This window comes from Heteronotia binoei, chromosome 10, assembly GCF_032191835.1.
Source record: "Heteronotia binoei isolate CCM8104 ecotype False Entrance Well chromosome 10, APGP_CSIRO_Hbin_v1, whole genome shotgun sequence".
In the NCBI taxonomy this organism is placed as follows: domain Eukaryota; kingdom Metazoa; phylum Chordata; class Lepidosauria; order Squamata; family Gekkonidae; genus Heteronotia; species Heteronotia binoei.
In genome coordinates, this window is record NC_083232.1 from 24,520,136 (window position 1) to 24,534,273 (window position 14,138).

Sequence of the window (14,138 nt, forward strand, 5' to 3'; positions counted from 1 at the left end):
GTTGCATCATTTTTACCAAAACATTTTATTCTTACTGTTACAGAAAATTTTGTTTCGGGCTGCAGAGAAAATGTATTCTTTTCAGTGAAGGTGAACTATGGCGCTGCTCATGTCCTTTGTCCCACTCTTAGTCAAGTTGGGTTTTCAGCTTTGTTGCTTGCAGTTCTTTAAATTTTGAGTTGCTTCCTGCCTAAGTGCCTGGAGATTAGGGATTAGGTTAGATACCGTAGAACTAATGGGGTTGGTGTGAATTTGAAATTATCATAAGCTTTATGTATACTAAGCATTCTTAAAGGTTTAAGTTAGGATTTCCACTCACCATCCTGGCACAATAATATGCTAATGTGAGCACAGCTGCTGCTGTTCATAAATCTGTTGCCTTCCTTTAACCTGCATTTTGTTCTCTTTTGCAGCTTGTAGTGCAACGGCTGGGATATGATACTCGCGTAACTATCCTTGGCCATGTTCAAAGAGGAGGCACTCCCTCTGCTTTTGATAGGATTTTGGTGAGTGAACACAACCAGTCAGTTTCAGAAGGTCACAACAGCAACTGGCTGTTCGGTTCTGTAGCCCTGAATGGGTCTTGCACAGCTCCTCATTCGGTCTCTTGGAAAGTAACGGAAGGCGTGGTCATCTGCTGTGTGGTAGAGATTAGAGTGTTGGGATCAACTTAGCCATGAAGCCCTGTGGTTGATTTTTGGGCAGTCACTGTCAACCTAGCTAAGAATTTTGTGATGAAAAAAATTCAAGAAGGCTATGTATGCCACCTTAGGTTCCAGGTGGGGTGGAGTGGTTGTATGAAGATTCAAATGTGAATAATATAATTAATTACAGCAATTCAATTGTATAATAACATCCGGGGCTTTTTTTGTAGCAGGAACTCCTTTGTATATTAGGCCACGATGTAGCCAGCCTTCCAAGAACTTACAGGCCCTACTGTAAGCCCCAGGAGGATTGGCTACATCAGGGTGTGTGGCCTAATATGCAAAGGAGTTCCTGCTACCAAAAAAAGCCCTGATAATATCTATAGTTCCATTTGGTGTTCTCCCTAGCAGCATTTCACCAACATGGTACCAATACAATGTACATAAAACCATAGCAAAGTGGTCAGCAGCTGGCAGTCCTGGGGCCAAATTCAACCCTCTAAAAGGTGTAATCTAAATTGTCAACTCCATAGGGAAAAGCGACAATACGGAATGTCTGTGGCAATGGGGTTTGACATCAGAATATCTGTGGGGACAGGATCTTGGGTCAGGTTTTTTCTAAACTTATCAGCATAGCTAGCTGCTGATCAGGGTACAGCATGTGGCTCTTTAAAGGGTGTATTCATGTTCTTGGATACCATTCGAATGGCCATATAACTATAAAGGTTATCTCTTGATTACCTGTGAAGCTTTACACAAGTGTACTTAATTCTTTGCTTTCTTGTAGGTTTCATAGCAGATTTTAAAGCATTGGTTTACAGTCTAGGAACTACTGTGATCTGTTTTCACATTAGTTCTAATTGTATCAGGGTGATTTTTAAAAACCCAGCAGGTGGCTTGTAGGTGTTGGTGTCCAAATCAGCATATCCTCATCAAAATTTGCTTGTGCATTTAAAGACTTGTAAAAATCTGTCTCATTCTCAGGCAAGCCGCATGGGTGTGGAGGCTGTCCTTGCCCTTCTCGAGGCTACACCTAAAACTCCTGCCTGTGTTGTGTCCCTGTCCGGAAACCAAGCTGTCCGCCTGCCTTTAATGGAGTGTGTGCAGATGGTGAGTTGCTGAATGGGAGCCATTTTAAGAGTTCATCGACCCTATCCTGTGGATAGCAACCCACAGCCAGTTATTACATAGAGAACAGGGGGAGAGATGAACAAAAGGCTCATCTACATTTAGCGCAATGAACTCTGATCACCCCTTCAATAGTAGGGTTTCATTACTGTTCAAGGCACCTTGGCAGTTATTTTTGTAATCCAGGTGATTTAGAACATAATTGTAGTCCATGTTATCTGAAGTAGTGTGCATACACATGAAAGCTTATACCCAAAATTAAACTTTGTTGGTCTTAAATGTGCCACGGGACTCAAACTTTATACTGGTGGTGGTTGTCTTTTAGTAAAATGCTAAAAAAAAACCACCAGTGAATAAGCCCAGTGAATAAACCTGAGTATGATTATGAATAGATTCTCTTTCTGTCTTAACACACTTGTAGCTTGTTCTTCAATTAATGTACAACATGCAGTAGACAGTCCCTATCCTGTACACACCAGAAAAAGATCCTGACTGTTAGAAAGCACTTTGTGGAAATAGGGCACTCTGTATGGCACAATCCTACAATGCATGTTGGGATACCAATGACCCACTGAAGGATTTCCTCTTTTCATATTGATTTCTGTTTTTTAAATTATCCTGCCAGTCTCAGACATTGAATCCGGACAATTTAGTGCAATCAAATCATACAATGAACACTGAATCGTGTATCCTTTGAAAGCTACAGACAGGGCCAGCGCTAGGACCCACAGTCCCCAGGCAGCTTTGCTGCCCACCCCACCCCCCCCGGCCGCTCCCCTCACTCTCCCTGTCACCCCTTTGGGACGGGGAGGGAGGGGAAGGAGGCCAGGAGAAGCGGCGGAAAGGGGGAAGAAGGCAGTCACGATTTGGGGTGGGGAAGGAGGCCAGGAGAATTGGTTGAAAGGGGGAAGAAGGCAGCCACGATTTGGGGTGGGGAGAAGCAGCAGCAAAGGGAAGAAGTGATTTGGGAAGGGAAAGGAAGGAATTTTTTAACAAAAAAGTGGGGGTGCCTAATTTGGCGCCCCTTCAGGGCCGGCACTCTAGGCAACTGCCTAGTTTGCCTAGTGGAAGAGCTGGCCCTGGCTACAGGAAATCTGGCAATGATACAATCAAACAACTATTGCAGTGCTGCAGAGGATTAGGCTGTCTAAAGTCCCACTGAAATCGCTCAAATTTAAGCATTCTAACTGCATGACTAGGATTGGCACCATTATCACCTATGGCCTATTCTGAACTGCTGTATAGTCTTGGAACCTTTTAGAAAGCATAATGGTAGGAAATGTGGGGCATATTTTATTTCATTGCCCTTTTTACTGTGATCTTAGACATGGTTTCATCACTCCTGTTCCCCCCAAAATTCCAGGTAGATCCAAGAAATCATATATTTCCTTTCTCTTCATGAGCCATGGATCATATCTAAGATTCTCTACATCTGCAAGAGTATATCATAGCTTTGTGTCAGTTTAATGGCTCAGATTTGCTCATTTGAATATAATTTACATAATTTTTAGGTACCATTTTCTGGTTGTGAATTTATTTTTGACCCAGTCTTTGACTGTAATAAACCATTCATTCCTGACATTTGAAAATCTCTATTCTTTGTTCAATTTCAAAAGACCCAAGAAGTGCAGAAAGCCATGGATGGAAGAAAATTTCTAGAGGCTGTGCAGCTCCGTGGAAGGTACAGTAGCGTCCTTCATATGTTTACTAGCAGAGACTGTGTTTCATTGCTTTCCGCATTACAGTATCCTATTCAGTTTTTTTCTTTACTTATGTCAACATTTTTTAAAGCTAACCTGGCACATTGCACACAGTAAAAACAATGGGTGGGATTCAGAAGCATGGAATCAGATTAAATTATCTCTTTCTCCCATGCAGGCATTGTATCAGCTGCAAAGGAAGAGGGAGGTAGCTTTATCTGATTCCCAGTTCAGCACCTCCTCTGTGGCATTGCCCTCAGATGGTCAGCGACCTCCCCAGGGAAGGGGAAGATTAGGAACGATCCAGTCCAGCAACTGCTTTCATGCACTCCTCTGCTAAATCTAAACCAGACAGCGTTCAAAGGAAGCTCACATAAAGCACATTACAGTAATCTAACCTAGATGCGATCAAACTGTAGATCACTATGTCCAAGTCATAGTTGTCAAGGAAGGGCTGTAGCTGACATGAGCCATGGAGCCACCAGCCAACACTGCGTGTCATGGAGGAAACCGGAGTCTCCAACACAGGATTCAGCAGTGCCTTCAAGCTACAAAACTGCTTCTTGAGGAGGAGGGCAACTTATTCAGGACTGCCCGACTCCTCAGGAGGCTTCATCGTTAGTCAGCAGCACCTCAGTCTTGTCTGTACTGAGTTTTCTTTCTAAAAGCCAACCGACATGTGAAAACCCGAAAGATTTCATTTATCAAAATTTCTTTTTACTTAAAACCACCATTTAAAAAAAAAAAACACATGGCGAGGAAGATGAGCCACTGCAGTGCCCCCCAGCCCCCTCTGGTCTCTGGGATAGGCCTGGTGTCATGGCAGGACCCAACTTCACACACTTGCCATGGCTTGCCCCCCTCCCCGGTGACGATAGCTGCTGGGCTACCATTGCCCTCTTTGCCCTCCCCCCACTCCGCCTTCAGGACTACAAATAGGACCTATGGTAAGCCCAGACCCCAGCAGTTTGTTCCTAGGCCAATGAGTATGACTGACAGGAAGGGCTTCACAGCTGAGGAGTTTATGGGCTTGAATATCAGTTGTGAGGGCATGTACTGAAGAACGAGTTTGATTCCTGAAAAGATCCTCCTCAGAATCAAATTATATTCATCTGCCACCTTTCTTGAATGTGTGTGTGACACAGCACCGCTGTGGAGAATACATAAATATGCATGGAGATCTCATTGCTTCTTTTCCGTACAAATTAAACTTTACTTTTTATTAAACCTCATTTCCCCCTTTTTTTTTCTTTTGTAGGAGTTTTGAGAATAACTTGAATACTTACAAGCTATTGTCAAACAAGAAATCAGCTGCAGAACTTCCTAAGGTGAGGGCTGAATGACTGTCTAGTTGTCTGCTTCATTCCTAACGCCCGTAGCATCTATGGCTTGTGTCGCTGCTCACTTGGTAAACCAAAATGAGCAGCGCTTCGGAAAAACTGTATCCATGGAAACATCTGCTACTATGCTTGGTACAGCTGATCATGGCTTGTGCAGTGAATCGAAGCATGGTAGGAAATGATGCGTAATCTTTGACAAGGCATCAGATTATTCCCTCTCCTACTACTTTTGAGTTACCAACCTCCAAATTGGGCTTGGAGATCTCCTGGTTTAAATTGGTCTCCAGATGATAGACGTAAGTTCCCTTGGAGGAAATGGCTGCTTTGGAGAATGGACTCTATGGCATGATACCATACTGAAGTCCAGGGCTTTTTTTTTTTTAGCAGAAACACAGTTCTGGCTGGCTTGACATCAGGGGGTGTGGCCTAATATTCAAATAAGTTCCTGCTGGGCTTTCTCTACAAACAAACCCTGGGTGAAACAATGGTGCCATCAGGGGGATGGTTCCCCCTTCTCCTCCCCACCTACCTTGTCCATTGAATAGTAGGTGCAGCTGCATAACAATCCCTGGATGAGCTCTACCACCTATTTCTCTACGAAGCAACCCCTCGGCTAGCTAATCTTGAAATGGCTCCTGCGGTGTTCCACTGTCTTATGATTTGTTCTGCATGACTGTGGTGGAAAGTGCCGTCAAGTCCCAGCTGACTTCATGTGACTTTGTGGGGTTTCCAAGGCAAGAGATGTTCAGAGATGGTTTGCTATTGCCTGCCTCCATGTCACAACTCCGGTATTCCTTGGAGGTCTTCCATTAAAATACTGGCAAGGGCCGACCCTGCCTAGCTTCTGAGATAGGACAAGATCGGGCTATCCAGGTCGAATCATATGACTGTTGCTTGCATTAAAGCATGTCCTCGGATCACTGCATTTAAATGACTGAGATGGCCTGAATGTTCTAAGCTGCTGGGCAAATGTAGTGGAAGATCAACCAAGAGTGCACCCTGCAGAAAGGCTGAGTAGCATTTTAAAGCAGATTGCACTTAGCACTAGCACGTACGTTGGAGGAAATGCAGTTACAGGGGGTGATCCAGGCATTCTCAAGGAGCTTTCTTCTGGCTCAAGTTGCCTTCCTCCAACTTAGGTGGCTCTTCCTCCAGAGAAAGAACTGCTTATGTTGAGGGAGAGCACCTGAGGCTGGAGGAAGGCTTCGAGCTTTGCTCAGCAGTGTGGTGGGATAAGGGTACCATCAACCCCACTCTTTTGTATAATAGCTAGATAAGCAGAGAATTTCTGCAGCCACAGCATTTTATTTAAACCTTGTTTCTTTCTTTAACAGGATGGTATCTCATGTCATCTGTGTGTGTGGTTTTTTTTAAATAAACACAAAGCAATTATGCTTAGCAAGTTCTTTTTGCTTGGTAGGTTTGGAAGCAATGCTGTTATTTCTGCATGGCAAGAAGACTTGCTGGATGCATGTTTTGAAGCTGTGTGCCACTGTGATCAAACCTAGACAGCAAAAGATGTTCAGACATGGGCAGACATACCATAAGCTGCACCATGCTTAACCTACTATCAAATCCCCAGTTGGCTGGCCATTTTGTGATTCAGAAGGTGGAGCGATCAGGAGCAGGTTGCTTTCTTTAATTCATTCTCTGCTTTCCAAGAGACAAGAAAGGCATTAAAACAACGTTGAGATGCCTCTAATTTTTCATTTATGCCAGAGAAGATGTCAGAAATATAAGAATCCTAGCCACTCTTGTACTAGGTGTAAGACAGGAATAATTACTGGCGGCTGTGAGTGTATAGGGCAGGTTCTAAAGGCCCCAAACTATACCAGTAGTCATTTTACCAAGACTTAAATAGCCTTTTAAACGTTAGCATATATCAAGGACTGCACATCCATGCAATACACCTCGAATGTTTTTAGTTTTTTAAAGTATGTACTTTAAGTTTTAGATTCAAAATCTTGACTTTGAACACTAAACACCAAAGGAGTCAGAAAGATTCTGTCTGGTAGATGGGGTGTTGCTGATCTACAGGTGGCACCAGGAGATCTCTTGCTGTTACAGTTGATCTCCAGGTGACCAAGATTTGTTCCCTTGAGAAAATGACTGCTTTGGAGAGTGAACTCTCTGGCATTACATCCAACTGAGATTCCACCCAAGCTCCACCCCCAAGGTATTTCCAATCCCTGGGAATTTCTAAGTCAGAGCTGGCAACCCTACTGGTAGGATTAGATGAAATTTATTCATTCTGTGCTTGATCTCACAATCCTTTTGAAAGTAATAAGATGAAGAAAATGAGATAGACAGATTAACATGGCCACCCATCTTGATCTACATAATAGTGCTTTCCTGTTTCTGCTTTTCAAAATAATGTGATGTAGGGACAACTTTCAGATGCCATTTCAACAATATTATGTTATCTGATTTTTATGGCATATATGCAGTATAAGATGTGGTAAGAGATGCAGTTTGCTTGCAGTAATATTCTTAAAGTTTGAATCATGTACGTTAAAATCTTTCTATTACACTACACATTACTTTACACCTTTGGGTCCAAAGTTTGCTATCTCTTTCTAGTGCAACCAAATGATTGGACTCTGCAGTATGTGTTATATATTGAAGGGCATTTTTCTCCTCATCTTGCAGACGAACTTCAATGTAGCAGTTTTAAACGTCGGCGCTCCGGCAGCAGGGATGAATGCTGCTGTTCGCGCAGCTGTGAGAATCGGTATAACTGAAGGACATACCATGTTTGCTGTCACAGATGGATTCGAAGGCTTTGCCAAAGGGCAGGTGAGTCAATATTCTCTATTCTGTTCCCCTTCCCCAAAATGTTTAAGCTTCCCCGCACCCTGATAATCAAACTCCTCAAGCAGCTTCAAAATCTCCGCCATTAAAACACAGTTTAAGACAGATGGATCAAAAGTCGAGTTACCGCTGAAAAATCGCATAAATCAAAACAGAATTTTTCGTGACGCCCTTCAAAATCAGTGACGTTTCCACAATAATTTTTTCACACATACCTGGAAAACTAGGGGTCCAGTGACTCACGATGGTATAGTCCTTCCCACTTCCTTGCTATTAGAGGTCAGGCTGCTTAGTGTTGGAAACTATAAAAAGTACATAGGCTACTGTTTGCTATTATACACCATTTAAATCTTTTTACTCTTCTGGATCCCGAATCATGTTAATTTGCACTCCAGTTGCTGCTTCCATATTACTTCTAAATATACCACCAGCATTTTTGTCCAGGTTTATAAATAGATTTTGCCTCCTCGATCCCTCTTGAGAATTTTTTTCCCTATCAGATTCCATGTTATTTGTTCAGAGGGCAGCTTTCAGGAGACCTCAGTGAGAGGCCGTGTTTGGCTGTTGGCCAGAGTGAAAATAGCTGCGGGAGTGTAAAGTATCTGGAGATAAGTAGAGGATGAAAGGCAGCTATTGTAAACCTGTCCCAACAGTTGATCTCCGTTCCCTCATTAAGGAAGTGTTTATTGCTTAAGACACTATTACAGAATGCCTTATCCCGAGGCTTCTGTTGTGGGATGTTTATGGGTCTGTTTTGTTATATATATCATTCTGAAGAATTTCAAGTCCTTCTTCTCAGCCACTTCAGCAATTGTCAGGGAGTCTTTGCCTCCTCCTTATCATACTGTGACAACTTCCAGAATTACAGGATTCCATTCCGTTGAATAGATAGCTGTGAAAAGGATTAAAAATAATTTAAGGGAAACTGAAACTGATCTCTAGTCAATTAAGTGTATTTACACTAGCATCTTTTTTCATGAGTTGCCGCTTAAAATTGTGCAGGTAGGTGGCACAATTTGGCCAGTTTGGTGTAGTGGTTAAGTGTGCGTGGACTCTTATCTGGGAGAACCGGACTGGGTTTGATTCCTCGCTCCTCCACTTGCACCTGCTGGAATGTCCTTGGGTCAGCCATAGCTATCGCAGGAGTTGTCCTTGAAAGGGCAGCTGCTGTGAGAGTCCTCTCAGCCCCACCTACCTCACAGGGTGTCTGTTGTGGGGGGAGAAGATATAGGAGATTGTAAATTGCTCTTAGTCTCTGACTCAGAGAGAAGAGCCGGGTATAAATCTGCACTCGTTGTCGTCTTCACATCACTGTCTGCGGCCCATTGTTAGGGTTGCTAATCTCCAGGTGGAGGCTGGGTTCTCCTGGGATTACAACTGATCTCCTGGCAGCAGAGATCAGTTTATCTGGAGAAGAAATGGCTGCTTTGGAAAGCAGACTCCAGGGCATTATACCCCACTGAAGTCCTTCCCCCTCCGAACACCACTCTCCTCAGGCTCCACCCCCAAAATCTCCAGATATTTCCCCACACGGAGCTGGCAATCTTATCCATTGTTTGTGCTCTCCTTTCTGGAATTCTTGTACACTGAAACTAATCAGATCACTACAAAGTTTTCCCCTAATAGTTGTTACTTAGAGCTCAACTAGATAAAATGTAGACAGAGTTTTATGAATGGAGCTCCCAGGATCCCTCTTCCCCTTTAGATACACAGGGCCCAATTGTTGTCACGACTATATATATATATATATATATTCATTCATTCATTCCATTGGGACAAATTGCAGCTCACTAAGACCTTACATGATGGGAAAACAGCATAGGGAGATCTCACTCCCCTCAGGAGTGAGAATGGGGGATGGGAGAGTGGGCCAGTTTGTGCTGTCGACCTCATTGGAATGAGGTCTTTCCGTACTTGAGATTTAGAGAAAAAATAATGTTGGGAGCTTAGTTCATAAACACCAGACATCTCATAAAGTTCAGTCAATCTGTGTGTTGCATTTCTACCCCAAGGGAGCAAGCAGTTAATATAATGCCAATCATATTCAGAACCTTAAATTATCACAATAAAAACATGGAAAATATCATAATACAAGAAGACCCAGATTTATTGCAAGGGACCATAAGAACTATTGTTCCCAGCAATTAACTCAAAAGGACTTCCAGAAGTTTTTTTTTTAAATGTTGTGGATGCATGTCTCATATTATCTCTTCTTTCTATAAATATCTCTCACATTTTTATCCCACCCTTCCTGCAGAGGAATTCAGTCTTGGCCATGTTAATCTCTAGCTTCATTCCTGATGCCCCCCCCCTTTTCAGAAGGCTTTGTGCTGTTCTACCCATGCATCATAGAAACTATTACTAATTTACCTAGCAGAAAGGTGGAGAGGGATGGTGGCTTAGTGGTAGAGCATCTGCTTGGTAAGTAGAAGGTCTCAGGGTTCAGTCCCCGGCATCTCCAACTAAAAGGGTCCAGGCAAATGGGCATGAAAAACCTCAGCTTGAGACCCTGGAGAGCTGCTGTCAGTCTGAGTGTACAGTACTGACTTTGATGGACTTTTAATATATATTTTACATATTACATTACTTCCCAGTTGCATCTCAGGATTCTCTCCCATTTTCAGTCATACTATGTCAAATATATTTGGGTTGCCACATCTTACCTGGCTGCTGGAGGTGGGATCCATGGTCCATTCTGGGATGTTCTGGCGCATGTGTGAAGTCATGTCAGCAACATCGGGGGGGGGGGGGGGACTCGTTTGAGCCCAATTTTACCATAGAGTTTTGCCAAAGAACTGTTACCACCTCCCTGATGTCAGTGGTGTGATGACATCACTCCCGAATGACATCATTATGTGAGGTTCGGGAGCATTCGCAGGCAGGGTTTTCTTCTGCTGGCCAGCTGGTTGTCATCAGAAATGGGCCTGCAAAAGTGGGGGAACTCCCACCTGGCCCAGGGGCCTGACAACCCTAAATATATCAGAGGTTTAGTGATACAACTCTATATAATAAAAACACACAGTTCTGGGAACTTTAAAAGGTTCCAGAGGAGACCCGGGAAATTACAGGCCAGTCAGTCTGACTTCAATACTGGGAAAGTTGGTAGAAACCATTATCAAGGACAGAATGAGTAGGCACGTTGATGAACACGGGTTATTAAGGAAGACTCAGCATGGGTTCTGCAAGGGAAGATCTTGCTTCACTAACCTGTTACATTTCTTTGAGGGGGTGAACAAACATGTGGACAAAGGAGACCCAATAGATGTTTATCTTGACTTCCAGAAAGCTTTTGATAAAGTTCCTCATCAAAGGCTCCTTAGAAAGCTTGAGAGTCATGGAGTAAAAGGACAGGTCCTCTTGTGGATCAAAAACTGGCTGAGTAATAGAAAGCAGAGAGTGAGTATAAATGGGCAGTCTTTGCAGTGGAGGACGGTAAGCAGTGGGGTGCCGCAGGGCTCGGTACTGGGTCCCATGCTCTTTAACTTGTTCATAAATGATTTAGAGTTGGGAGTGAGCAGTGAAGTGGCCAAGTTTGCGGATGACACTAAATTGTTCAGGGTGGTGAGAACCAGAGAGGATTGTGAGGAACTTCAAAGGGATCTGTTGAGGCTGGGTGAGTGGGTGTCAACGTGGCAGATGCAGTTCAATGTGGCCAAGTGCAAAGTAATGCACATTGGGGCCAAGAATCCCAGCTACAAATACAAGTTGATGGGGTGTGACCTGGCAGAGACTGACCAAGAGAGAGATCTTGGGGTCGTGGTAGATAACTCACTGAAAATGTCAAGACAGTGTGCGTTTGCAATAAAAAAGGCCAACGCCATGCTGGGAATTATTAGGAAGGGAATTGAAAACAAATCAGCCAGTATCATAATGCCCCTGTATAAATCGATGGTGCGGTCTCATTTGGAGTACTGTGTACAGTTCTGGTCGCCGCACCTCAAAAAGGATATTATAGCATTGGAGAAAGTTCAGAGAAGGTCAACTAGAATGATTAAAGGGCTGGAGCACTTTCCCTATGAAGAAAGGTTGAAACGCTTGGGACTCTTTAGCTTGGAAAAACGTCGACTGCGGGGTGACATGATAGAGGTTTACAAGATAATGCATGGGATGGAGAAAGTAGAGAAAGAAGTACTTTTCTCCCTTTCTCACAATACAAGAACTCGTGGGCATTCGATGAAATTGCTGAGCAGACAGGTTAAAACGGATAAAAGGAAGAACTTCTTCACCCAAAGGGTGATTAACATGTGGAATTCACTGCCACAGGAGGTGGTGGCGGCCACAAGTATAGCCACCTTCAAGAAGGGTTTAGATAAAAATATGGAGCACAGGTCCATCAGTGGCTATTAGCCACAGTGTATGTGTGTATATAAAATTTTTTGCCACTGTGTAACACAGAGTGTTGGACTTGATGGGCCGTTGGCCTGATCCAACATGGCTTCTCTTATGTTCTTATGCAAGGAAGGTGCATGGGGAACACACAGATTTGCATTGAGAAAGGCAGACAAAACTAAACTGAAATGAAAGGCATACTGATCCAGTTCCTGTCTAAAAGCTTGATTCTTGATGAGGCTGATTTTTTTTGTGCCTGCAGCAGAAACATCCAACATACATCTCAAATCCTGGCATATTATTTAATCTCCCTCGTTTTGGTTTTAAATTACAGATCAAAGAAATCAGCTGGGGCGATGTTGGGGGTTGGACCGGCCAAGGAGGATCACTTTTGGGCACCAAACGGTAATGTCAAAATGTTGTCTATTGCATCGTACAGCAAATTGAGCAAGCGTTGGTTAAGACTTGTTTAATAGCCGGTAATTTAGTGCATGGAAATATAGATATGGCCTTGACGTTATAGCCGATGAAAATGATTGTGGTGGCAGCTTAAGGGGTAATGGCGATTTGCTTGTTCTGCAGGGTTGCCACTCTGACAAACATCTAAAATGAAGACGTCACATAGAATAGGAAGATTCTCATTTTGCTAATTTTTCCCCACTGAGAAATGACATCTGCCATTTTGTCCTTTCTTTGCCCATCATAAATCCAGTCTTTTATTTATTTAGGGGGGTCCTGTGTCTTTCCATCCATGCAAGCTCCTTTGTCTCCCACTTAACTTAGACTTTTCTGTAGGCCTGGACAGCCTTTCTTCTCAATGAACCCTGGTTAACTCTCATCCTTTCATGAAGCATCCTGTGCCCAGCAGAGCTTCTGTTGAGGCTGGTTAAATGAACTCCTGCCCTGAGCAGCCTCATTGCAAACAGTAATGAGATACCCATCTACATTACTTGCCCTTAATAATAATATATATTTTTAAAAAAACTGTTAATTTTCCTTGTAAGCATGAGGAAAGATGGGGTAGAAACATCTTAATGAAACAGATAGCTAGAACCGGGGTGGCCAAACTGCGGCTCTCACATGTACTGTGCAGCTCTCGAAGCCCCCACTGCCCCATCAGCCGGTTTGGAGAAGGCATTTGTCTCTTTAAATCATTTCTCCATGTCAAGCCATCCAGTGGCTTGGAGGATGAATTTAAAGTTAAAGTTGCTTTCTTTCCACCTCCACTTCCCTCCCCTACCCCATCTGTTTGCCTGCCTGCTGGCCTCCCTCCCTTCCTGCCTGCCTGCATCTGATGTTAATGTCTTGCGGCTCTCAGACATCTGACATTCACATCTTGCAGTTCTCAAACATCTGATGTTCATTCATTGTGGCTCTTAGGTTAAGCAAGTTTGGCCACCACTGAACTAGAATAAAAACAGGAAAGGCTTGTTTTAGGGTTGGATAGAATGAGCTTATTTCATGGTGGATATGTATATTTCTACCTCAGCGGTTGCCACAGAGATCGTGAAAGGGATTATAAAAGAAAATTAGAAAGAACTAAAAGACTGTTTAAAAAGGACAACCACCAAGTAATACTTAAATTCTGTGTATGGAAGTACAACTTCCCTGCCTCCCCCATCTTGAAGGAGCCCAAGATATCAGGGATTTCCGGGAGGAATATTAAAGGGGGAGGTGTGTTGGAGGGCTGCCATAGGAGATGGGAATTCTCAACAGGATCCTCTTGCTCAACAGGATCTAACCCAATGACTGAACTGCTCTACATTTTGGTTTTCTGACGAGATTTAAAAGTCAGTTGATATGATATGGGTTGTTCATCATCAAGTCTCAAATGTTTTCCAAACATCATGATTTTGAAAAGAGCAATCATAAAGTACATTGCTGAGTATGTCTTCCCCTCTGATACTTTAGCACACTCCCTGGAAAGTATCTGAAGAAGATTGCAGAACAGATGCGTGCTAATAGCATAAATGCCCTCCTAATTATTGGTGGATTTGAGGTACATCACTTTGCTTTGTTTCCCCTGTACACCTATGTTAGCAGAATCTTTTTAAAAAAACTTCCAACAATGGCAATATTTTGTGATGTCAAGAACTTACGCATGGATTTGCACATAAAACCCCAAAAGTCTTTGACAGAAACCTAATCACTTTGTCATGCAGGCCCTACCACTTGAAATGATTAAT

General features: G+C 43.2%; 1 protein-coding gene across 3 annotated transcripts in view; it reads left to right on the forward strand.

Moving 5' to 3' along the window:
- The window catches only part of PFKP (phosphofructokinase, platelet), a 72,090-nt gene that overhangs the window by 37,055 nt on the left and 20,897 nt on the right, over nucleotides 1–14,138 (forward strand). For all 3 annotated transcript variants that reach the window (XM_060248111.1, XM_060248109.1, XM_060248110.1), the window contains exons 9-15: nucleotides 414–506; nucleotides 1,629–1,754; nucleotides 3,389–3,453; nucleotides 4,731–4,800; nucleotides 7,462–7,608; nucleotides 12,287–12,357; nucleotides 13,864–13,951. In XM_060248111.1, coding sequence (XP_060104094.1) covers nucleotides 414–506; nucleotides 1,629–1,754; nucleotides 3,389–3,453; nucleotides 4,731–4,800; nucleotides 7,462–7,608; nucleotides 12,287–12,357; nucleotides 13,864–13,951 — 660 coding nt within the window. The remainder of the gene's footprint in view (nucleotides 1–413; nucleotides 507–1,628; nucleotides 1,755–3,388; nucleotides 3,454–4,730; nucleotides 4,801–7,461; nucleotides 7,609–12,286; nucleotides 12,358–13,863; nucleotides 13,952–14,138) is intronic.